The 26,069-nt window shown below is 42.8% G+C and overlaps 1 protein-coding gene across 1 annotated transcript in view; it reads left to right on the top strand.

Annotated features, from left to right (window-relative positions):
• LOC126474768 (ena/VASP-like protein) overlaps positions 1-26,069 on the top strand; it is an 85,301-nt gene that overhangs the window by 34,058 nt on the left and 25,174 nt on the right. Inside the window, exon 3 of the mRNA XM_050102244.1 lies at positions 21,848-21,978. Within this exon, the coding sequence (XP_049958201.1) occupies positions 21,848-21,978 (131 nt within the window). The remainder of the gene's footprint in view (positions 1-21,847; positions 21,979-26,069) is intronic.

The raw sequence follows: 26,069 nt of genomic DNA, 5'->3' as shown, positions 1-26,069 counted from the left end.
CCGCTGATGGTACAACAGTGATTACATTATTGTAAACTTCGATCATTTTTCTTCAACAGCCGATCCTCTAACTCTTGGAAGTCCAGACATCCCACGACATTCCCGCTTGTAGGCAGGTGAAACAGTGGGTGAGATGGTGAGTTTGACGAAGAGATTCTGAAGAAATTCACAACGCTGGTAAATATAGTAACACTAATAAAACGTTAATTAATGTTACGGTATGTTGATAATTTTTACTTTGGGACTCTCTAATTACAACTGAATGAAATACAGTGTTTGTACTTCACTCTAAAAACACCACAACCACCATCATACAATCATGGAACGATGCACGAAAATATTCAGAATATCGGAAATATACAAATGAAGGAAAATTACCAATTTCAGACAGCAATTGCTGAGAACAAACATGCGATAAATGAGCACACTCGCATCGATAGGGACACTCTACTAAACTTAATAAAAGAAATGATACGATAAAAATTTTCCGATTATACTTGGAGCCATATTAAAACGTACTTATCCTCTCTCTCTCTCTCTCTCTCTCTCTCTCTCTCTCTCTCTCTCTCTCTCTCTTTCTCTCACCACAAAATTTGTTCAGTAGTTCAGATTCAACAGTTGGCAACACCAAACAAAACATAACTCAAAACACGTGTTCAGTTCGTGGTGCTGCGAAGTCTGAAAACAAAAATCCACATGACAATTATAAGAAGCATATTGGCGCTAACAAAAACACAACATGTAGAACTACTTCTATGAAACCTGTAAGTCGAACTTTAAATTATTTCTACACCATCGAAAAGCAAACTGCCATAACCTATATACACAAATTCTTAAATGTAAACTAAATAGTATAAACAAAACTATGAACATATTCCAGGCCACTGAAGATGACTTGCAAAGAATAAAGGCGAAGCGCGTATGGCACAAAAAATTTGTTTCGTTCATTTGCAACCGAACGGGGTAGCGCTGTGGTTAGCACACGGGACTCGCATTCAGGACGATGACGATTCAAACCCGCGTCAGGTCATCCTGATTTCGGTTTTCTGTAATTTTCCTTAATCGCTTAAGGCAAATGCCGGGATGATTCCTACGAAAGAGCACGGCTGCTTGCCTTCTCCATCCTTCCTTAATCTGAGCTTGGGCTCCATCTCCACTGACCCTTTGTCGACGGGACGTTAAACACTAATCTTCTCATTCAGTTTTAATTAGAGGATCCTAAAGTAAAAATTGTCAACATATCGTAATGTTATACGTAACTGTGGATGACAGGACTGCTAAAGTTGAAGGTAAATTAATGTGTTTCTGCGACAAATTAAAGTGATATTAAGATCCTCTTTTACCCAATATCAAAATTTTTGACGTTACGATTGAAGATGGGTGAAAAATCAGAACACGACTTTGCATAAATATAGCTGTGTATGAAGTGTCAGGTTGCTGTATTTCTTACAATAATTTAATCCGCAGCCAAGGAGCTTATCCACCATCATCAAGGGTAAATTAATGCATAACAATTTATTCAGCGAGGCTACGGCGATTCCTTTCCGTATATCTGTAATCAGTGCTTTATTTATAAAAAAAAAAAGTTCGAGGATACTCCGACATTGGATATAATGCAGTTCGCACACGAATTATTGACAGTTTTTGGTTTTTTAGATGCAGTAGAACAAGTAAAGTAGTTTGTTAGTTTTCTGCTCATCTCTCACCTCCAACTTCACTTACAAGTTGCAACGAAAGACAGGACACACTGTAAAACTTCTCACAACCGACAAGAACGGAACAGCAAACGCAAACGAATTAAGAACAACAAAACAAAGATGGCAATGAATCGCGAAGTATCATGGTAGCGGGACCGTAGAGACATCTATCGGTAGCTCGGCGTTTGAGCGTACGCATATCCGTTGAGCACAACCATCGTCCACTATTGGCGGGCGAGGGCACTGCACGCTTGTCGAACTGGCTGCCAGCCATTCAATTGTCGAGAACGGTTGCCGCAGCTTCGAAATGCTTGAAACAGTCAATGACATCGCTTTTCCCACCAAAAACTGCACCGGTATCGTTCGTATTGAAATTACCAACACGAAAAAATGAAATAAAAAAATTTACGTCCGTGAAATAAATCTTTGGAACTCTTCCAATTTCTCAACATCGTAAAAAAATTCACTTTGTCGACGAAAAAGTTTAGGGGTACGCGTCCCACAGCGGTCCCCCAGAAAAACAGCACCGTCTGTAATGAACTGGTAGTTGACGAGACGTTCACGTCTATCTTCCCTCACTTCCGGTCAGTTATTCACGCATAGGTCATCTCTTTGGCCACAGTGGTTTCTCGTCATCTATGGTGATTATGTAGTGTTAGTTACAGCATAGCAAGGGCACGAGCGGGCCTGCAGTCAGAGACAGGTGGACAGCGGAGCGTTGCATCTGAGAGAGAGAGACTCCGGGGTGCATACCAAACAAATATTGCGCGGCGATCAGCGCTGGCGGCAGCGTGAAGCGAAGCGTGGCAGGCATTTGTTATCGGCGGCGGCCATCTGCGCCGGCTCTGACCCGCGTTCTCTGCGCTCCCCCGACGCACGATGACGTAATTGCTTCCGACGTTTGGAGGGCCTTCCACCTGCTAACAGGGGCAAGGTCGCCTCGCCGGAAGCATCTGGACAGCAGCGCCGGCGTCGGCACGCACCTGCTGCAGAGGCCCGCGGCCAGGCTCTCCCACAACAAACACCGAACACTCCCCTCTACACATCCTCTGGAGCAGAACACGGGGAATACCAAAGAAACACACTGATCTTTGTCAAGACACACTGATCTTTGTCAAGCTCCATATAATCTTACGTGGTGTTGTTTTTGTTGTTGATTTCAGTCGGAAGACTGGTTTGATGTAGATCTCCACGCTAGTATATTCTGTGCAGTCCTTTCATCTCTGTATAACTGCAGTAACTACAGGGTGTTTCAAAAATGACCGGTATATTTGAAACGGAAATAAAAACTAAACGAGCAGCGATAGAAATACACCGTTTGTTGTAATATGCGTGGGACAACAGTACATTTTCAGGCAGACAAACTTTCGAAATTACAGTAGTTACAATTTTCAACAACAGATGGCGCTGCGGTCTGGGAAACTCTATAGTACGATATTTTCCACATATCCACCATGCGTAGCAATAATATGGCGTAGTCTCTGAATGAAATTACCCGAAACCTTTGACAACGTGTCTGGCGGAATGGCTTCACATGCAGATGAGATGTACTGCTTCAGCTGTTCAATTGTTTCTGTATTCTGGCGGTACACCTGGTCTTTCAAGTGTCCCCACAGAAAGAAGTCACAGGGGTTCATGTCTGGCGAATAGGGAGGCCAATCCACGCCGCCTCCTGTATGTTTCGGATAGCCCAAAGCAATCACACGATCATCGAAATAATCATTCAGGAAATTAAAGACGTCGGCCGTGCGATGTGGCCAGGCACCATCTTGCATAAACCACGAGGTGTTCGCAGTGTCGTCTAAGGCAGTTTGTACCGCCACAGATTCACGAAGAATGTCCAGATAGCGTGATGCAGTAATCGTTTCGGATCTGAAGATGGGCCAATGATTCATTTGGAAGAAATGGCGGCCCAGACCGGTACTTTTTGAGGATGCAGGGACGATGGGACTGCAACATGGGGCTTTTCGGTTCCCCATATGCGCCAGTTCTGTTTATTGACGAAGCCGTCCAGGTAAAAATAAGCTTCGTCAGTAAACCAAATGCTGCCCACATGCGTATCGCCGTCATCAATCCTGTGCACTATATCGTTAGCGAATGTCTCTCGTGCAGCAATGGTAATGGCGCTGAGGGGTTGCCGCGATTGAATTTTGTATGGATAGAGGTGTAAACTCTGGCGCATGAGACGATACGTGGACGTTGGCGTCATTTGGACCGCAGCTGCAACACGGCGAACGGAAACCCGTGGCTGCTGTTGGATCACCTGCTGCACTAGCTGCGCGTTGCCCTCTGTGGTTGCCTTACGCGGTCGCCCTACCTTTCCAGCACGTTCATCCGTCACGTTCCCAGTCCGTTGAAAATTTTCAAACAGATCCTTTATTGTATCGCTTTTCGGTCCTTTGGTTACATTAAACCTCCGTTGAAAACTTCGTCTTGTTGCAACAACACTGTGTTCTAGGCGGTGGAATTCCAACACCAGAAAAATCCTCTGTTCTAAGGAATAAAGCATGTTGTCTACAGCACACTTGCACGTTGTGAACAGCACACGCTTACAGCAGAAAGACGACGTACAGAATGGCGCACCCACAGACTGCGTTGTCTTCTATATCTTTCACATCACTTGCAGCGCCATCTGTTGTTGAAAATTGTAACTACTGTAATTTCGAAAGTTTGTCTGCCTGAAAATGTACTGTTGTCCCAAGCATATTGTAACAAACGGTGTATTTCTATCGCTGCTCGTTTAGTTTTTATTGCCGTTTCAAATATACCGGTCACACACACACACACACACACACACACACACACACACACACACACACACACACACTCCCAATCCCTTGATGTCTCCTGATGTGGCCCTATCAGCCAACTCCTCCTTTTAGTCTTGTAACATAAGGCTGTCTCTTTCTCAATTGGATCGAGTACCTCTGCATTAGGGCCTAGTTATTCGCTCTAACCATCTAATCTTCAGCATTCTTTTGTTGCATCATATTTCAAAAGTTTCTACTTCTGTTTATGTTCCACGTTTCACTTCCACACAAGGTTACACTACACACGAATATCTTCAGGAAACTCTTTCAACTACTTAAATATACGTGGTTGTCAGAAACAGTCTGAAAATCTTGTAAGGGTGTTGCGGTGTAGGTAATGCTGAGAATCAATTGTTGAGAAAAAAAATTCCATAAGCTGAGCCGTTTCCGAGATAATTACCGTTGAAATTAGCCAATCACGCCTCTGATCTCGCAAATACAAGAGGCCCGCCGATGACAACAGTTTCACCAAAAGTGTACTTCGTTTTGTTTCCTAAATCCGAACGAGAGAGCGATACAAAAATTGGACGTAGTACGGTAGTAAAGATCATCAGTCTCGTGCGGTATCACCTACGCTATGAGAACAACTGACACTAATCGTATCTGGCGGGCCGCTTGAATTTGTGTGCTCAACGGCAGGTTTGGCTGTCTTCAATGTTAGTAACTCGGAAACGGTAGAAGTATCGAATTTTTTTCTTGACACTAATTTCTCAGCTCACCCTACACTGCAACAGCCGTACAAGCTTTTCAGACTATTTCTGACCACCATTGACGATTGTATTTTTAGAAATGCTTGTCTTGCTATTATCAGTCTGCATTTTATGTTCTCACTATTTCGCCCTTCGTCAGTTTTCAGTCAAAATTAAAACACCCATCTGCTGTATGGTGCAGAATAATTACCGCTAGCAGTCACAAAAGCTGATTTTACTTAACACCCAACCGGTTTCGCGTCTGTGCACATCTTCAGCTGGTCTGTATTCATTTACACGTTTCCTCACTTCTGGAAGTGGTTAAGCCACATGTGTTGAGAATTTTCAACTCTTGTCACTAAAGCATTTCTAATTTTTTCAGTATCTGTTTAATCACCATCACATTATTTCCTTCATATTTAAACAGTTAATTCCAACAATCAATGTGAAAACATGTAAATGAATGTAAACCACCTGAAGACAGGCACAAAGGTGAAACCGGTCGTGTATTAAATGTTGAAATGTGTTTGAATTCCAAAGGGACCTAGACGTACACACTACTTAAGCTACCTTAAACTAACTTATGATAAGAACCACCCACCCACCCACCCACACACACACACACACACACACACACACACACACACACACACACACACACACATTCGAATAATAGTATGATTTCACGATGAGTTGGTGATTTCGCGGAGATTATTCGTTACGTATACTGCTTAAGATTTGAACAATGCTTGACATTCAGTTCCGTCGGAGGAGAGCGAAATTCTTAACTATTAGATGCAAAAGTTATTGTCGAGGATAAATGAGAAAACTAAGACTACATCCTTAGATATACAGTTGACTGGCTGTATATTTTCCCTCATATGTGAAGTACGTGTGAAACAAAGATGCTTCCATCTATCTCCATGAGATTGCAACACTGTATCCTACTTTTGTTCTACATTGGACTACAGTGTGTAGGCTCACATTTTTTTGTTGTTATAGTTTCTCTGTATTCTCCCTGCGACCGTGGCAGGCTTCGTATTACTCGTATGAGCAGTTCAGGAATTTAAGGACATGTAGAGGTGTCGTACTCACAAAAAGAGAGTGTATATTTTTGAATCTGTTAAAAAGTAAGTTTGAAATTACTGGTTAAAAATGATAAAGCTAGACAAAATTATATCGATCCAGGTGTTCAATACAAGTAAACAAATATACTGTCTATCAAAAAAATGACAACTGTAATGGAAAACAACGTGTACTAACCAAAGAAAATTTGAGATGTTTTCCAACATCCGAGAGAGATACAGACATTTCCTCTTTTATACTGAGCCATATCATCTGCATCTGTCGTAGCTTGGGGACAGGTTGACACTTGATTGTGAATGTCCTGCAGCAGAGCAGCTGTAATGTCTCCACAGAGTTGCTTCTGTGGAAACACAACATTACACACAAGCAATGTATCTGACACGCAGCCTTATCAGTGATATTAAATAAGGCCGCTGCTAAGTAAATAAATAAAGATCTCAGTCTTTACCTTTTTTATAGTGTTGGTGTGTACATCACCCTACAGCGATATACCTTTTCGAATCAACTGTGACATATCTTTTCCTCAATTAATCTTCAGGAATAGCTTCTGGATAATGGAACATTCCTATTTCGAAGCTAACAATATGCTCGAATGCATTAGTGATACGGAAAATGTACGGACAGGGAATCACATATGAGCGTAATGTTAACTCAAAGATTGTCCCCTGGCTTAATACGATTGGAGAACCGGTGCTTCTAGCAGTTTGTATGGGCAGTCAAAACCGTAATACATTTTTTGTTTTGTATTCTCAAGCCAGACTTTATATTATAATATAGCCTAGCACGATTACGGCTTCCCAGTGACATCATATCATATTTCAAAAAATACGATTAGTGTTGAATTGATGTGCAGCCGAGAGCGAGAAACACGGCGATATATATAGTGTGATTCAGCTTCAGCTACCTGTTGGTTTTATACAACCTGCAACGCCTTCAAATACCACGAACAAGATTTTCGTATTTTCTCTATCGCTACACACAAACTGTCCTACAGAAAAAAATGAACAGTGTCTTTTTGTAGGAAATTTAATGCAGTTAAGTTTTGTACTGGGATAAGTTCTCGACGGAGGTCGATGTTTTCTAATCAATCAAGAAAGACGTACTTCAAACGCGTTTTTCTGGAATAACTCCAAAACCGTGGCTTCCATGGGAGACATACCCGAGTTCGAAGTTTAACTACATTACATTTACTACAAAAAGGTTCTATTCATTTTTTCTGTAGAACTAATAGTTTGCGCAAAGCGAGCGAGAGAGTATTAAAAATTTTTAACAGCGTTGTGGTTTCATAAAACTGTAGGGCCAGCTATGGATGCAGTCATTTGCAGGGATGTGAAATAGAATGATATGATGATCACCTAGGCTCAGCTGTAGGTAAAGTAAACTTAGATTCATCGGGAGGATACTGGGAAAATGCTGTCAGTTCTACAAAACGCTTGTGCATCCCATCTCAGAATATTGCTCAAGTGCGTTGTACACATACTAAGTAAGACTAGCAAAGGATAATGACCGTATGCAAGAGTGAGCGGCACAAATGGTCAAAGGTTTGTTTGACTCGCGGTGAAGTGTCAGGGAAGTGTTAAAACAAGTGAATTGACAGAGTATTGAAAATGGCTCTGAGCACTATGGGAAAGGGACCGATGACCGTAGCAGTCTGGTCCCTTTAATCCCAGAAACCAACCAACCAGCACTATGGGACTTCTGAGGTCATCAGTCCCCTAGAACTTAGAACTACTTAAACCTAACTAACCTAAGGACATCACACACATCCATGACCGAGGCAAGATTCGAACCTGCGACCGTAACGGTCGCGCGGTTCCAGGCTAGAGTATTGAAGATAAACTTCACTTATCCCGAGAGGGATTATTCATAAAGTTGGAACAATCATTATTAAGCGAAAAATGTTGTGACCAACGAAGCAGTGCTATCTAAAACTAACTGCAACACTATTTCAGCTATCTTGAAGCAGAGACGACTCATCTGGCTGGGACACGTCCACCGTGTGGGTCCTGACAGATTACCACGTGAGGTGATGCTTGGAGAGGTCTCTATAGCCAAAAGACCTGTAGGACGTCCTGTATTGAGGTTCAAGGACTCCTGTAAACGAGATGTGGAGAGCTTTGGAATCGACACAAGCAGATGGGAGGCACGGGCTAGCATGAGACCAGAGTGGCGTGATGATATATCATCTGGAATGTCGAAGCATGATGAAGGCTTGTTAGACAGATTAAGGCAGAAAAAGCTTCGCAATGCTACCACTGCTCCTGCCTCCGCAGCCAGATACACTTGTGACAATTGCGGCAAGAGATGCCGTCCTGCCATTGGCTTGACAAGTCATATGAAAATTGCAACCCATAAACACACAGACACTGCAACAATCATGTACCAAGATGTCGTGGCCAATATATATATATATATATAGGACCGTAAAGACAAAATTAGACTCGCATTCGGGAGGACGACGGTTCAATCCCGCGTCCGGCCATCCTGATTTAGGTTTTCCGTGATTTCCCTAAATCGCTCCAGGCAAATGCCGGGATGGTTCCTTTCAAAGGGCACGGCCGACTTCCTTCCCTGTCCTTCCCTAATCCGATGATGAGACCGATGACCTCGCTGTCTGGTCTCCTTCCCCAACACAACCAACCAACAAAATTAGACTAATTGTAGCATGCACAGAGGCATTTGAGCAGCCATTTTCCCCGCGATGCATACACGCCAGAACGAGAACTTGCGGCACAATGCTAAGTACCCTTTTCCGTGCACTTCAGAGTGGTTTGCATAACATGTATCAAGATGCAAAGAAAGAAACAGTGATGGGAGATGCGGTTATTCAAGAAAACTGACTCTTGAGAGACGTCTAGAGCAGCTCATGATGCGACCAACGCATTAGACAAAATAAAGAGGATAATTAAAAATATGTTTGAAGATGGCAATGCCGGCCGCGGTGGTCTAGCGGTTCTAGGCGCTCAGTCCGGAGCCGCGCGACTGCTACGGTCGCAGGTTCGAATCCTGCCTCGGGCATGGATGTGTGTGATGTCCTTAGGTTAGTTAGGTTTAAGTAGTTCTAAGTTCTAGGGGACTGATGACCATAGATGTTGAGTCCCATAGTGCTCAGAGCCATTTTTTTTGAAGATGGCAATGAGAACGTAAAATTGGTACCTTTGAAACAAACACAATTCACGTTTTACAGCGAGTACCAGGATTTCGTAAACGTTATAACGTTCTATAGAGCTACATCAAGGCAATTGTCGCCGTCTTCATGTGATATATGTGGTGCTCTGATATAACACCAACCCATGTCGCACATAAATGTATGGGAGGGGCCCTCGCCGTAGAAGGCAGTGAGGCTGGCGCCACGGCTATGGAAGCCGAAGCAGATCCGTCGTCCTTGCGGCTGCGGCTGCGACGCTGGAACAGAACTCTCCTAATGCGGAACTTAGTGCAGCGCAAGCGTGTCCGTATGTTTCCTTAGTCGCTCTAAGCGACCTCCCCAATGACTACGTAACGGGGGAGCTAGCCTTTCGCGACCAGGCCGAGCAAATGGAGTCAGAAGGAGATGTACTGGTATGACCGTCGAATAAAGAACGTCGAAAAGGCCACCAGCACGGTATTCGTTTAGGAGATGTGTCTGTCTCGTTCCCGTGCCGGCATCTTTGAAATAAGAGCTGCTGCCCGGGCGTCCTTGTTTTATAATGTTCGTACAAGAGGGGCTGCATCTTTTTCCCAGGCTGGTATGACCTTTTACAGGTAAGTGTTGCGTATCTGCGCAGGTTACGAGAATCAAACTCGAGCTGTTTTGCCCTTAAAGACGAACCTCCGAATGTCAGGTAGTGTGTTAAAGGCGGGGAAGAGGACAAAGAAAAAAAATGGGCGCAACAGCGTATTTGTTTCGTGTGCTCCGAGTGATCGCAATAAGTGTAAATATGATTTCTTTTGTGCTAAGTTATGTGAAAGAGACGCTTGAGACCGCGGCCTGTGGACATGAGAGAGCGATACCATACATTGTACAGATTTATTCGAGCTCAGTAAGAGCGAGTGCAACTCCGTTTTCTTCAGTTGAAAGACACAAGAATCGCAAAGCCTAACGGGTGTGGAATCACTCGTCAGTTGTAAAATGCTGCCAGCAGTCCAACTAGCACAAAACACTGTGCGTAGGGATGCAACGGTCGAGCAATTCCTCAAAGCCGCATATTTCTGTAGTTGAGGTGGTGTAAAGGGCGACGCCAGCTGACAGTAGATGACGGGAAACGAGTGATGACTCACGCTGTACCCTGTGCCAATTCGATGGGAAGAGTCTCGGTTTAGTGAATGCTTGGAGAACGTAGCTTGTCATCACGTGTAGAGTCAGCAGAGAAGTACGGAGGAGGTGATGTTACGATATGGGGGTGTTATTGGTGGGTAGGGTGTGGTCACCTTATTGCGCTTAAGTAAGCTGTAAATGTGGAGGGCTATAAATACCTTTTAAAGCATTGTGTACAGGGTACAATAATGAGCAGTTTTGAGGCGATTTGTTTGTATCAACATGACAATGCTCCATGTTAAAAAGCATTTCTGTGAGGCAATTATTTGTGGAAAACAACATTCTTAAATGAGGAAAAAATTGGAAATTTGTGGTAAGGTCTTATGGGACCAAACAGCTGAGATCATCGGTCCCTAAGCCTACAGACTAATTAATCTAACTTAAACTATGGACAAAACACACACACACACACACACACACACACACACACACACACACACACACACACACACACACGCACACGCACACACCCATGCCCGAGGGAGGACTCGAACCTCCGACGGGGGGGAGCCTCACGGACCGTGACAAGGCGCCCCTGACCACGCGACTACCCCGCGCGGCATGAAATGAGATATTTTTGTATTTTTCATTTTCTAAAATTTTATCTCAGTTGCATGAACATACAGTTTTCCAGCACTCTTCACCGGGTTCGGGCTGACACGTCCTTTCTCAAACCACACACCTTGTTATTAACCTAACTAGTTATACAGTATAATCTCAAAAGGCGCGAATAACCTATGTACAGAAAGTAAAACTGCAAGCAAGAAATACTCTCATTGATAAGTCAGGCTGTGTGTCTGAATGACACAGTGAAAGAGAGTATGTGTTGCAAACAGTTGACTTCCTGCACAGAAGCCATTCGTGCCTTTTGACACCATATTGTACTACTAGTTAGGTTAATGACAAGGTGTGCGGTTCGCGAAAGGGCGTGCCAGTCTGAAACCGGTAATCACTGCAGCAAAATTGTATATTCATGCAGCTGAGAAGGACAAAATAAAGAAAGTTATCGGATTTTCTCAATACTGATAAGTTGCGGACCTACCACACCGTGGTAAAATTCCTCCAATCAGCATATTTCTGAAATGGACTGGCCTGCCCAGAGCCCCTACCAGAATCAAATAAGACACCTTTGGGACGAGCTGGAAGTCGACTTCACTCCAGACCACAGCGTGCAACATCACTGCCTTCTCTGGTTTCGGCTTCTGAAGAAGACTGCGCTCTCATTTCTCCACAGACATTGTCACCTCATAGAAAGTGCCAACAGCAAGGTTCAAGCCATCATAAAGGCAAAGAGTGGACACACCTCAAATGAATATCCACTAATAGATGTCTGGATACCTTTGATCACTTGGTGTACGTGTACTGAATCTTCCTTCATTCTTTCCGATCACTGCTGTTGCAACAGAAGCGGGACTGTTCTTCTTATGCCGTAGTTTAGATTCTCAGCAGTAATGTAAATGCTAATTTCTGCTGTCAGGATTGCCGCACATTTTTGGGCTTTTCGTAGCTAATACTGAGCCATGTGCGGCGATGCTAGATGTCCTTCTCCCTGCCGAAGTGAAAGGAGCACGAAGAAATTTGTACTAGCAAATGAAATTCGTGTTTTTTTGGTGTTGTCTTTCGTGTCATTGATACACTCGGAGATTAGAAACCAAACAGCTTATTGCTATACCAAAAGTCGCATTCCGTAGTACACGTTTACTTGGATCGACAGAAGTTTATAACCCTATCTGTCTTGCAATTAGTGACTGGTGGTGGCAGCACTGACGGACAACTCAGTGCCCATGTCGTGAATATGTATGTCTGCGTTGTTTTACTTGAGACTATTTCCATAGCTGTCATGCCTTTTTCTGGATGGTCTAGCCTCTCAGTGGCGAGGTTTTCTTCGATGCATGGAGCAAGGCGTCGCAGTGGTTAACAACTAATTCGCGCTGGAGGCTACATGTTTAAATCCCGGTACGGCCATCTATATGTAGGTATTTCCAGTTTCCCTACACGCGAATATCGGGGTGCCTCTGATTATTTTTTACCGTTTCCCTTGCCGTCCAGGATCTGTGCTTCGTCTCTGATAATCTCGTCGCCGATGAGACATTTAAATCACAATTTTCCATACTTCCTTCATTTTTCTGTTGATTTGAAAATAGAAACGAAATACCTGAAAGTGTTGTTCTCCGCTCTCTTATTCTGCCAGCTGGCTGGTATTTTGATGATCGAGACATTTTAAAACATCTGACGCTGAACCGTGCCAGAACAGTCATAAATACAGTAATAGATATTCTGTTGTCAAAAGATACTGCTCGTTTTCTATTCTGCGAGTATTGTGACTAGTTATCATATCAAAAGTACTGGTTGCACATTGTGCGGGTATATGGCGTTAAACATATTTCCATCGGTACCCTTGCGTATTTTGTATTGAAACCGGGGACCTAGAAACGACGGAGAGGCTTCGCCCCGCCATAGCCCTCAGTGGTTCACAACCCCACAACAGGCCACAGTAGTCCACCCACCCCACTGCTGCCCCACACCGAACACAGGAGTAACTTCAGATGTTTGCCTGATAGAGTAATGGTGGTGTGTGTGTGCGTGGAGATAGTGTTTGCGCAGCAATCGCCAATATAATGTATCTGAGGCAGAGTAAGGGGAACCAGCCCACATTCGCCGTGGTAGATGGAAAACCGCCTTAAAAACCATCCACAGTCTGGCCGGTACACCGGACCTCGACACGAATCCACCGCGCGGCTAGCTGGGCGGGCATTGGTAACCTTACTTGACTTTATTAAAACTCGGTGTAGCTCAAGACAGCGATGAGAATTACCTTGGAAGCTAGTCCTACAGTAAGGGAACATCTCTCACATTTGAACAAAACACTATGTTTCGGAAACAGGGGCCGAACATAGAATGTAGGTGCTTTTGGGACTTAACTGAAACCCTCTCTAGAACGCGCCACTAGTCGATACACGTGTTTTGTTGTTATTGGCGCTCTATAAGAGAACCAGTTATATAACTTATTTCAAGGAGACGTAATAAAAGTTTTGAAAGAAAATTAAAGAAAATTCCAGAAGATAAATCCAAGTGCAAGCTCAGCAGATACCAGTCCTATGGCTGGCAAAGAGTTCCTGTGGCTGGAACTACGCAATACATATATTAACTGTGGAATGAAGCTGACAGCAGTTGTAGGGTTAACAAAGGTAAGAAGCAGGTGGTTAGGGGTAGACAAGAGAATAGAGAAGATCAAAATTAGGAATCATACGGCATGAAGTGAAAGATTTATATCTAGGAAGAAAAATTGTGCGGAACTGCCAAAGCAGGGAGGATATTAGAGCATAGGAAGCGAAATAAGGACCATAAGAAATCTGCAGAAGAGAAGCTCAATGTACCTGAAATGTGGAGCCGTAGAAGGATATCAGAAACTAAATAGATCGATAAAGAATTAAACGGAGGGGTACTTTCAAGGACAGGCGAGTAAAGACGTTCCTGCGAAAGGAAAGGTATTGAGTAGCGGAACTTTGCTATGACACTCATGAGTAGTTTGTTTTATGTATGATAGACCTGTATAGGGAGACAAATCTAGGGGATGGATAAACTGTGTGAAAAACAGTTTATGTAGTATGTTCCGTGTAATAGGTTTGTAGAGATGAAAAGGTGATCGCAACGTAGGAAGACTGACGAGATACAAAAGTACTGTCGCTAATTACCGTAGCAGTTTTGTGCCCTAAAACCACAACAAAAAAGTACTGTCCGAGATAAGTTGAAATTTTGAAGAAACGCTGAATCATTACTAATTCCAAGCCATATTACAAAGAGAAAGTCGGTCTACAAGGTGTAACGTAGTTTTAGAAATCATATTGAAGTGGAAAACTTACAATGTATTTTCTATCTGTGATAAATCTTCAGTTCAATTGAAAGCGTTTTCTTCTAGAAATCCTCATGAATGGTAGCTCTGGAGGCCTTTTTTCACTTGCAGTTCCATCAAAATATTCCAGAAATGCTGATTTCGACTTTTTAATACTTAACTTTATCATCATCTTAAACTCTTTTGAAGACTGTTGCGATATTTTTTCGTCACACACATTTCTTCACTATACAGGAAACCTAAGATTTTATACGGTTAATACGATAAGGGGGCCCAAATTTCGCCACCTTAGTACGTCAGAGCCTGTGGTTACGGAAAAGGCTACAAATTGTTTTGTATATATATATATATATTCCTGAGTTTGTGCTTCGCTAGAAGGAAAGCTACAATTAAATTGTTGTAATAAGTTAAAGCTATTATTTGACACAAATAATAACACTGGAGAAAGAGAAATACAAGAAACATCCGTAATTTCCTCCCCCATAAAATTCTCTAAAGTACCATTAATTTAAATTTATTTTCCCTTTCTGAAACTGCCAGGCAGTTTCACTAATATAAATCACATGAATATCATGAATGAGCAATCTTTTCTTGTTTCTTCAACCTTCCAAAGGTGTTTACCATATGAATTTCTATGTCTGTGTAGTTAAACATCATGTTTCGTGATAACAAACCAAGTATCCGTGCAACGAATCCATTTCTCTCCCCTTGCGTTTTCTCGTATCAAAAAAAGTAAAGTATTCATTATGAATAGCAAATATCATCAGTGTAATAACAGTACCAAATTTCGTCCCCGGGATGAAAATAGGAACTGTACGGGGAACCTAAGAACATCACCAGATTTATCATATTGGCCGCTAGAGCAGCATGGGCCACACCCTTACTTTAACGATTACACACCAGAAGCTATAACACACGAATAAAATATAGCCCAATATTTGAACACGAATCAGTGCTCATACTAGGAATTGCAGGCTGTTTGTTTGACTGCTACACTAACCAATATCAACGTAAAAAAATGACTTCCTTCGCACATGCGTGCTCACGTGGCGCACACAACGAACTCTTATCATCAATGTAATGGGCAGAGGTCACCCATGTACTCGCAGCTAAACATTTGTTACCAACTGTGGAAACCGGAAATTCCTAGGGGTGCGAAATTAGAAGAGGGGACGATATTAGAGAATGAATGGAGATTAAACTCTATCAAATTCCAAAGTCTAGTACCGTTATCTATCGAAGTCTGATAACAACCAATAATGAAACAACCTACTCCTTGTTGAAAACTCGGGACGCTATCATTAGATATGTTTTGTGAGATAGACGTTCTTCTGTTACTGTGTGATATGGTTGCAGCTGACCGTCTTTGTCTACTCTGTCAAAGCTTATTCTGCCGATGCCGGGTTGTCGATGAAGACCGTTTCCATTTTACTTCCGAAAAAGGCATCGAACTTCGTCATGCCTAGCAGTGCGGCGGGAGACGGGCGAAGGCAGTGACAGGGATAGGCAGGCGGGCTGTTTACCGTTGTTTACATATTTCGGTGGCTTCCTCCCCAGCCGCCCGCGAGGACACTTCATCATACCCCCCTGGGCTCTGAGGCGCGCCAGGAATACGCAGTTCGTTAGGACGTCGGAATAGGGGGACCGCACGCAAGCCCGCCCGGGCCTACAACTTTATTACTCAGTCACGTCATCGAGCCGAACGCTTCAACTTTTTAGAGGAGAGTCCCAGACCGCTAGCGTTTGCTGCATTTATTTGCTCGCCATAGGACGCGATTAATTTACGTGTTTTCTACGCGGCACCTCAGAAGGCTCCGTTGCAATACGAGGTATTTTAACAGTCCATTTATACCGGAGCGAAATATTTCACGCGTAGCTCATTACCTGAATTTGTATCGGATTCAAGGCATATGTTTTCGGCGAAACGTTGAAAAACAATTCATTTATCAGGTCTTTGAAAGCTGATTACTGATTTCAGTTCAGCTAGCTTATGTTTTGTTACGTATCTACAGGTTGTCTCAGGAGCAACAGTCAATATTCTGGTATATGTCAGGAACACTAATTTGAAACGAAAAACTTGGTAGGCCCAATAATCCGAATGGTTCCCGAGGTAGAACTCGTTTAATATTATATTTGTCTCCATTATTACTATTCATTGATGAAACAACGTTTACGCGGAATGGAATCAAGAACACACGTAATAATCGTAGATGGTAGCAGGAAGATCCACAGGCTATAGTGAAAACCAGTTGTGGCATGATCGGTGGCGTGTCGACAGGTCCAGTCATTTTAGAAGAGCGATGATGATGATGATGATGTTTGGTTTGTGGGGCGCTCAACTGCGTGGTTATCAGCGCCCGTACAATTATCCAATCTTTGCTCAGTCCAATTTCGACACTTTCCTGGATGATGATGAAATGATGAGGACAACACAAACACCCAGTCATCTCGAGGCAGGTGAAAATCCCTGACCCCGCCGGGAATGGAACCCGGGACCCCGGGTAGAAGAGCGAATGATGGGACAGAATTACTAGCATTTTTTCGAAAATTCATTTATTGAACACCTTGGGGACATTAGTCACTCAGACTGCAATGAACTTCAAGGATCACGGAGCCTTTCTATATTTTACCAGACGTGTGCGGGGACCTCTCAACCGCACTTAACACTAGTCGCTGAATTGGTCATGGTAATATAGTTAACTGGCCACCAATATCGCCAGACCTTAGCTTTTTGTTTAAGGAGCTGGATGAAGTCAGAGATGTACAAATGAAAGGCGAATATACGAGATGAACTGCTTGGTCGCATCGTGGGCGCTGCTGCCGTCATTAGGAAACGTTCAGAGGCTTTCAGATTAGCAACCCAACAAGTTCTCCCAGTGGTACAGAAATGCACGGAAGTTGAAGGTGGAATATTCGAACATATATTTTGAACTGTACAACATCTGTAATGGCGCGTACGATAATGGTTAGAGGTGAATGTGTTAAAAAGAGGTATTTTTCAATATTGAACGCATGTTGTATTGTTTTGTAACTGTTGTACATGTCCCTATGTGCAAACGTGTGAGCGTATTGAATAATGCAGAAAATAAATAACAATGTACATTAAATGTACTGCCGGCCAGTGTGGCCGAGCGGTTCTAGGCGCTTCAGTCTGGAACCGCGTGGCCGCTACGGTCGCAGGTTCGAATCCTGCCTGGGGCATGGATGTGTGTGATGTTCTTAGGTTAGTTAGGTTTAAGTAGTTCTAAGTTCTAGGGGACTGATGGCCTCAGATGTTAAGTCCCACAGTGCTCAGAGCCATTTGAACCATTAAATGTGCTCTACCTGGGAAACCATTTGGAATGGAGCATGCAGTATATCCATACGAATTTTTTTGCTTCAAATGATCGTTCCTGTCATTTCTCTGAACTTGACTGTTCCTCCTGGGGACTTTGTGTATAGTTTAATTTCGCAGAAACTCTTGCTATATTATGAGCCAAAAAATTACTGCATTGTATGTTTCAGTCATAGAATAAACCTATAGTTAGAAATACAGGATCACCTAAAACTTGCTCCCCTTTTATTTCGTGATGAGTTCAAAGTATCGAAATGAGGATTTTAGAATTATTGTAGGCAAAGGGATTAGTAATTCCATTGTGAGAGTAATACTCTCAACTCTTATAACACCATGATACTGAAGTAAATACAATGTAATTTATTTGACGGCAATCGAAAGCTCCTGAAAGCGCGAGTACAGTGATTTAACGCATGTTAATGTTGGAAGTTTTCACAAAGCTATAAGAGAAATTTACTAAAGTTGAAGGGTAGGGCGGCAGAAATCTGCTATTACCTTGTAAACTCCGTCAAGTGTTGCACTCATGCCAGGCTCCGTTGTTACACACAGCAGGAAGATAGGCCCACATCGCTAAGATAAAACGTATATTGAGTTGAACCCACTATATACGACATAGATTTGCTAGCTACGATTGTTCTAAATAGAACAATGTGTTAACTTCTGGCGTATAAAAGGATTTTCGTAAAATATGTGTAAGTACTCATATTTAAATGAACAGCTTTCATGGAAACAAGTAAACAGCCGAAAAACTTTATACAAAGCGGGAACCTAGCATGACAGCCCACATTGGTGGTGTTTACCGCTGTAGCTGATTCCAGCGGCCGGGCTTTGCCATGCCTGCCTGCATATTTATCAACTATTTTTCCGAATTGTTTCAATGCCTGCATTAAGAGGCCTTATCGCACTGTCCTCGTGTTCCCAAGAGCTTTCCAAAGCCGCCTAAATAGGTACATCATTCCATTAAAAAAATTATATTTGATTCTGTTCGTTTAAGACTTAAGAGTACTACTTACATCTTCAGTATTCAGGGATCTGAAACAAACGATCATTCGAAGCAGAAATGCCTAGCAAACATGGGCTATAAAACCCATACTTTAAGCACTATGAGGACTCGTTCAGTAGAAGAGATGTGTTTCACAGTGCCAGAGATGAGAAAGTGTTCATAGCTCTTAAGACATGCATTTTAGAGCCCACGTTCACCTGATTATTTTTTTTTTTTTTGTTTTGTTTCGAATGATCGTTCTTGTCATATGCCTAAATATTGACCAGTGTAACGGAATTACTTGTCTCTCTACCATAATTTACCGAAAACCTCGTTTAGACATCTTGAACCGATCATGAAAGAAAAGGCGTGCAGGTGATTAGCCCTGTTTATATCTTTTCGGTTACTCATTTTTTTCCACTTGACATTCCTGTTATTCGAACACAAAGTCGTATACCGCTCATATAATAAACCTGTAAGAGCTGGTGAAGGATTAGTAAAGCGGAAAGCGTTTTTCAGAGGCGGCTTCCAGTCAGACACTGTTGTTGAGTTACTTAAATTATTTCATGAAGCAACTGTTTAGAGTTACAAACGTCATTTTGAGGCTATAATGGTATTACGGAAAATATTTATCAAAAATACGAATAGAGAATAAAGATTAAAGCTACTGTCTACACTTTTGTGATGTGCTGTGGTCATCCTGAGAGGGAAGAGGAGGACAACCTATTACAGCCTGGTGCTCACATAAAATTTTTGAACAGTCACTTTGTTCGTTTGAATTCGCTGTCTACTTGTGGTGTGGTTAGTTACCTCCATTGCTTCGGCTGTTGGTATCTTATTAATCATTGTCTATAAACCTGCAAAGGACGGTTAAAATACGTCATCACAATCAACTCTGCTCTGCAGTAGAAACAAGATAGCAGTCAAAATAAATCTTGTTTTATCTGTCACTTGCAGTGTCTTATGCACATCTTGCTTTCACATCTCTGATGTCGGTCGGCGAAATATTCTACAGTAAGAGAGACGGTAATGGTTTGGTGTCGAAAACGAGAATATAAAAATTATTTTAAGGACTAACAGAAATATTGCTGCTGGAACAGACATTCATATATATTCTTAATTGTTACATATTTTCTGTTTTGACGGCAATGGACTGAACCTGATGAAGAAATATGATTTCTCGAAATCTGTAATTTCGTTTAGGATCAATTTTTTCTAATTTTGGCTGTGGATGAATATTTTCGTTTTCTGTAATATTTCCGTTTTCTAGCACTTGTCTAAAATATGCAATACTTTAGGTAGTTGTATATTACAGCACTGTTTCCTGTCTCAGCTACATGCTTCGGTATAACTTGTTAGCTTTGTCACGTATTTTTGAACAGCACACAAACAAACGAAGTGGATACTTCCTTATATTGGGTTATCCTTTTCCCTCCACAAGATGATTACAGCAGATGCCAAGACTATAAAGAACAATTTTAATGTCAGTGTCTAGTTTATGTAAATGTTCTTTTTTATATTGTAATAGTAGCCTGAACATGAGCTTTGCAACGCCCCCTTAGAAAAATTTATAAATGACAGTGCTGGAAAACCTCTTACGTTATTTGATTTTCAAACAGCTGAGCAAAACTGAACGTACTCAGACATTTCTCTCTTTACTTTTTCTGATCATTACTAAACTAACACACAATATTTTTGGCGCAACGCAGTCTGACTTTCAATAATCCCTACAAAAGAATGGCCCTGACTAACAATAACCTATACCTTTCATGAATCATTTACCTCACAAAAATCTTCGTTACTCGAACTACTGCAATACAGCGAGCGCCATTACTGCCAGCTAAATAAAAGATTCTAACTACTGAAGGCACTAACTATTCATAGGCATAGTCAACAAATGAAAGATTTTCATAGAGAACAAACAATGTATTTACCTTATTAGTGTTCAAAAGTCATATATATATATATATATATATATATATATATCAGTTCATGACATCCAGTCTTACAAATTTCGTTTTTCTGACGGATACACGTCCAGATCGTCCGCTCTCAAAGTTCTGCTATCTCTCTCCCCACATCCACCACTGCTGGCGGGCCGGCCGGTGTGGCCGTGCGGTTCTAGGCGTTTCAGTCCGGAACCGCGTTGCTGCTACGGTCGCAGGTTCGAATCCTGCCTTGGGCATGGATGTGTGTGATGTCATTAGGTTAGTTAGGTTTAAGTAGTTCTAAGTTCTAGGGGACTGATCACTTCAGAAGTTAAGTCCCATAGTGGTCAGAGCCATTTGAACCATTTTTTGAACAGTCAATATGGCTTTAAAATGGTTAATAACATTCAATAATTTCACATTACGCACAACGCAGTGGCGTTTTTATAGGGTGAGAAGCGTTTGCCTAAAAGATGAATAAGAAATAGGGCAACATAAATTCTGTAGTGTTTTCTCAGAAAATCTAAATTCTGTAGTGTTTTCTCAGAAAATCATTCTCGATTACAATAAGGGAATTCAGCTTATAGAAATATGCAGTAAACAGCGAGAAAACGGTGATTTAACACGTAGGCTGTTGTCGTTGAGTGCGCATGTCCGGAGGAGATTATAACAGCGCAGTTGTAGTTTTTTTTCCCCTCGCAAGTTAAACCGAGTGCCACCAAAAGCAAAGCCACAACTGCGTTTTCACAATTGCATTTGCGGAGAGAAAATTGATTATACCGTGGCGCGCTGGGACTGTCGCCTTTAAAAGCCCGGACTTGGGTGCTCGGAGGATAACTCACACCAACAAGCGCAGGCCTGCCAATTACTGACACAGCGGCCTTAGCGACGGAATTGAAAGCTGGCTCTCCAAGTCGAGGAGGCACTTCACGCGTTCGGTGAGCTATTGTGAGTGACGGCGCGCACGCATCCGCACGCACGAGCAGGCTGGCAGGCGGGCGGGCGAGCGTCCGCGCACTTATTAATAGTGACGACTCTTATGAGGGGCGCCCGCGCTGGCGTCGCCTTTATATTTAGCGCTAACGAAGCTCCTCGGCGGCGGAATTAGCGATGCCACATTAGCGGACTGCCCACGATCGCGGCCGCGCCGCTTTTAATTGACTCTTTGTAGGACGCGCCCCGGTGCGCCGCGGACGAATATTTCTGTCCGGTGCGGGGCGCGGTTCGGCGCCCTCTGCTCTTACTCGGAAGACCATCTCTCGGACGGCCACCATACTCCAGGGATGTGACAGTGCAGAGCCGGTAAGCGTTTTGGTATCGACAGCAGCCTGCAGTAATGCAGAACTGCTACAGTTAAACTACTTAAGTTGCAGAACCCAGTATGTTGTCCTCGACGGCTAGTGTTCATCGGAGACAAGTGTGTCGTCAGGAAGTGTGATAGGACCGCTATTACTCTCTGTACATATAAATGATTCGTGCCAACGGCCTTGCCGCAGTGGTAACACCGGTTTCCGTCAAATCACCGAAATTCAGCGCTGTCGGTCTGAGCTGGCACTTGGATGGGTGACCATCCGGTCTGCCGAGAGCTGTTGGCAAGCGGGGTGCACTCAGCCCTTGTGAGGCAAACCGAAAAGTTACTTGATTGAGAAGTAGCGGCTCCGGTCCCGGAAACTGACGTACGGTCGGGAGAGCGGTGTGCTGATCACATGCCCCTCCATATCCGCATCCAGTGACGCCTGAGGGCTGAGGATGACACGGCGGCCGGTCGGTACCTTTGGGCCTTCATGGCCTGTGCGGGAGGAGTTTTTATATATAAATGATTCGGCGGACAGGGTGGGCAGCAATGTGCAGTTGTTTCTGATGATGCTGTGTTGTAGGGTATGGTGTCGAAGTTGACTGACTATAGGAGGGTACAAGATGTCCTGAGCAAAGTTTCTAGTAGATGTGATGAATGGCACCTAGCTCTGCGGATAAATAGGAAAAACAAACTTGTAACGTTCGGATACACCTTTAGTAGCATCCTGCTTGAAACAGTCACGTCGTCTAAATATCTGGAAGTAACATTGCAAAACGATCTGAAATGGTATGATCATGCAAGAATTGTGGTTGGAAAAGCGAGAGGTCGAATTCGATTTATTGCAAGAATTCTGGCAGACTGTGGTTCATCTGTAAAGGAGACCGATTATAGGATGTTGTTGTTGTTGTGGTCTTCAGTCCTGAGACTGGTTTGATGCAGCTCTCCATGCTACTCTACCCTGTGCAAGCTTCGTCATCTCCCAGTACCTACTGCAACCTACATCCTTCTGAATCTGCTTAGTGTATTCATCTCTTGGTCTCCCTCTACGATTTTTACCCCCCACGCTGCCCTCCAATACAATCCCTTGATGCCTCAGGACATGTCCTACCAACCGACCCCTTCTTCTTGTCAAGTTGTGCCACAAACTCCTCTTCTCCCCAATTCTATTCAATACCTCCTCTTTAGTTATGCGATCTACCCAGCTAATCTTCAGCATTCCTCTGTAGCACCACATTTCGAAAGCTTCTATTCTCTTCTTGTCCACACGATTTATCGTCCATGTTTCACTTCCATACATGGCTACACTCCATACAAATACTTTCAGAAACGACTTACTGACACGTAAATCTATACTCGATGTTAACAAATTTCTCTTCTTCAGAAACGCTTCCCTTGCCATTGGCAGTCTACATTTTATATCCTCTCTACTTCGACAATCGTCTTTTATTTTGCTCTCCAAGTAGCAAAACTCCTTTACTACTTTGTCTCATTTCTTAATCTAATTCCCTCAGCATCACCCGATTTAATTCCACTACCGTCCATTATCCTCGTTTTGCTTTAGTTGATGTTCGTCGTATATCCTCCTTTCAAGACACTGTTCATTCCGTTCAACTGCTCTTCCAGGCCCTTTGCTGTCTCTGACAGAATTACAATGTCATCGCTGAAGCTCAAAGTTTTTATTTCTTCTCCATGGATTTTAATTCCTACTCCGAATTTTTCCTTGGTTTCCTTTACTGCTTGCCCATTACTCTCTGTATACATAAATAATTTGGCGGACAGGATGGGCAGCAATCTGCAGTTGTTTCTGATGATGCTGTGGTGTAGGGTATGGTGTCGAAGTTGAGTGACTATAGGAGGGTACAAGATGTCCTGGGCAAAATTTCTAGTAGATGTGATGAATGGCACCTAGCTCTGCGGATAAATAGGAAAAACAAACCCGTAATGTTCGGATACACCATGAGTAGCGTCCTGCTTGAAACAGTCACGTCCTCTAAATATCTGGGTGTAACATTGAAAAGCGATTTGAAATTGTACGATCATGTGAGGATTGTGGTAGGAAAAGCGAGAGGTCGAATTCGATTTATTGCGAGAATTCCAGCAGAGCGTGGTTCATCCAAGGACCGCTTATAGGATGCTAGTGCGACGTATTCCTGAGTGCTGCTCCAGTGTTCGGGATCCTTACCAAGTCGGATTAATGGAAGACATCGAAGCAATTCAGAGGCGGGCTGCTAGATTTGTTACTCGTAGGTTGAACAGCATGCACGTGTTACGGAGATGCTTCGGAAGCTTCGGAACGTAAGAGGGAATCCCTGGAAGGAAAGTGACATTCTTGCGAGGAACACTACTGAGAAAATTTAGACAGCAGGCATTTGAAGCTGACTGCAGAAAGATTCTGTTGCCTCCAACATACAATACGCGTTACGACCTCGAAGATAAACTGCGAGAATTTAGGGCTCATACGGTGGCAAATGTACAGTCATTTTTCTCAGATTCTATTTGCGAGTGGAAAAGGAAAGGAAATGACTATTACCGGTATGGGGTACCCTCCGTCACGCACCCTAAGGTGGATTGCGGAGTATCGATGTGGATGTAATTACGAGTCTTAATCCTTAACTACTTTCGCTATTTAGACTGATACATGTAACTTCGTTCGGCAGTTTTCGACCCCAAAGAGAAACCATCTTAAACTTATTTACTTCTCTGTTTCTCTAAATTGCTTGCAAAGAACTCAGTAAAAGAAAGGCTTCTATTTACTAAAATCAATCTTTATTATAAAAGAAAATATTATCTTAGCAAGGATTATTGTTCTTATATTAACAATAGTTTCTTAACCGAAGTTTTTTGAATTAATGTGAATAATATTTATGTCCTATGTTCTACTAAATGTATTGCAGGATTCGGACTGGAGTGGAGAAAACGAGTAAAATTGGCCAGGTGGGAGGAATAGGACTCGCGCACTGAAAGTTCCGTCCATACTTTTTTGTTTTTCCAATGTACTGTCTTTCAGGAGGTGCCCAGTCAGCTAGCTCAGCAGTGGAATATCAGTTATGACGATACGAGCGTAAGGGAAACATGGCACCCAGTCCCCGAGGGGAGAAAATCTCCGACCCGGCCGGGAATCGAATCCGTGCCCGTTCGCTTGGTAATCCGACTTGCTGACTTCGCAGCTGCCGAGCCGGACTTAATTGTGTATATAGATAAGCTATTCGTTTCGGGAATCAAGCATACTGAGGATTTTTGCTTGGTATAGACATTGACGCTGGCAAGAGATCGGTCCCATGGGATTTTGGGATTTTCGAGACTGTAGTAATTAAAAGTTTGAAGTCGGATAACAAATCACAAAAGAAATATTTTTTTCGTGTGGTATGATTACAAAGTAACGGTTTCGGATTTTCCACTTTACGTGTACTATGAAGCCTTGCCTCTCGCCATATTTCATGATTCTAGGCTAACGGGAAACAACTTACAGGTTTTGATGTGTGAGCTTTCGAGTATCAAATTATATGACATAAATGACCGTGTCTTTTGATTTAACTGACTTAGAAGCTTAAAATTTTTACACCGTCAAGGGACCATAGACCTCAATGTGTGACATAAATTTGAACTTGAGACGTGTACTCGCCCCTGACAAAAGGGAGTCTTCACACACACACACACACACACACACACACACACACACACACACACACACACAACAAAGCTATCCTATAGGAGGCACGGAATCGTAAAAACAAAGAAAATCTACTTGAATAACGTTTAGAAACTTGTCTCGCTATCAAATAATGATAAATTAAGTAAAATATAAAGGGTACTAAGTAAAGCGTGAACTAAGTAAACCATAAAGAGAAAAATAACCTTACTTTTTATGTCTTTAAGACGTGGACATATGTAGCATTGTGACGATTTGACTTTTTTGGTAGACTCGGTCGCGCTTGGACTTGCCCTGCAGATTCGTCGGCCCTGCAATCATTTTCAAAATTTTTGCAAAGAACTTCGTCCATTGCAGTCCACAAGTCCATAGAAAAATTCTGGAACTAATTTCTCTTCCTTTGATATTTGCTTTGATCAGTGGCATGCCGAGTGGTTTTACAAAATA

The sequence above is a fragment of the Schistocerca serialis genome, chromosome 4 (assembly GCF_023864345.2).
Source record: "Schistocerca serialis cubense isolate TAMUIC-IGC-003099 chromosome 4, iqSchSeri2.2, whole genome shotgun sequence".
In the NCBI taxonomy this organism is placed as follows: Eukaryota; Metazoa; Arthropoda; class Insecta; order Orthoptera; family Acrididae; genus Schistocerca; species Schistocerca serialis.
Note: the sequence above shows the minus strand (reverse complement) of the source record. Positions and strands in the feature narration are given on the sequence as shown.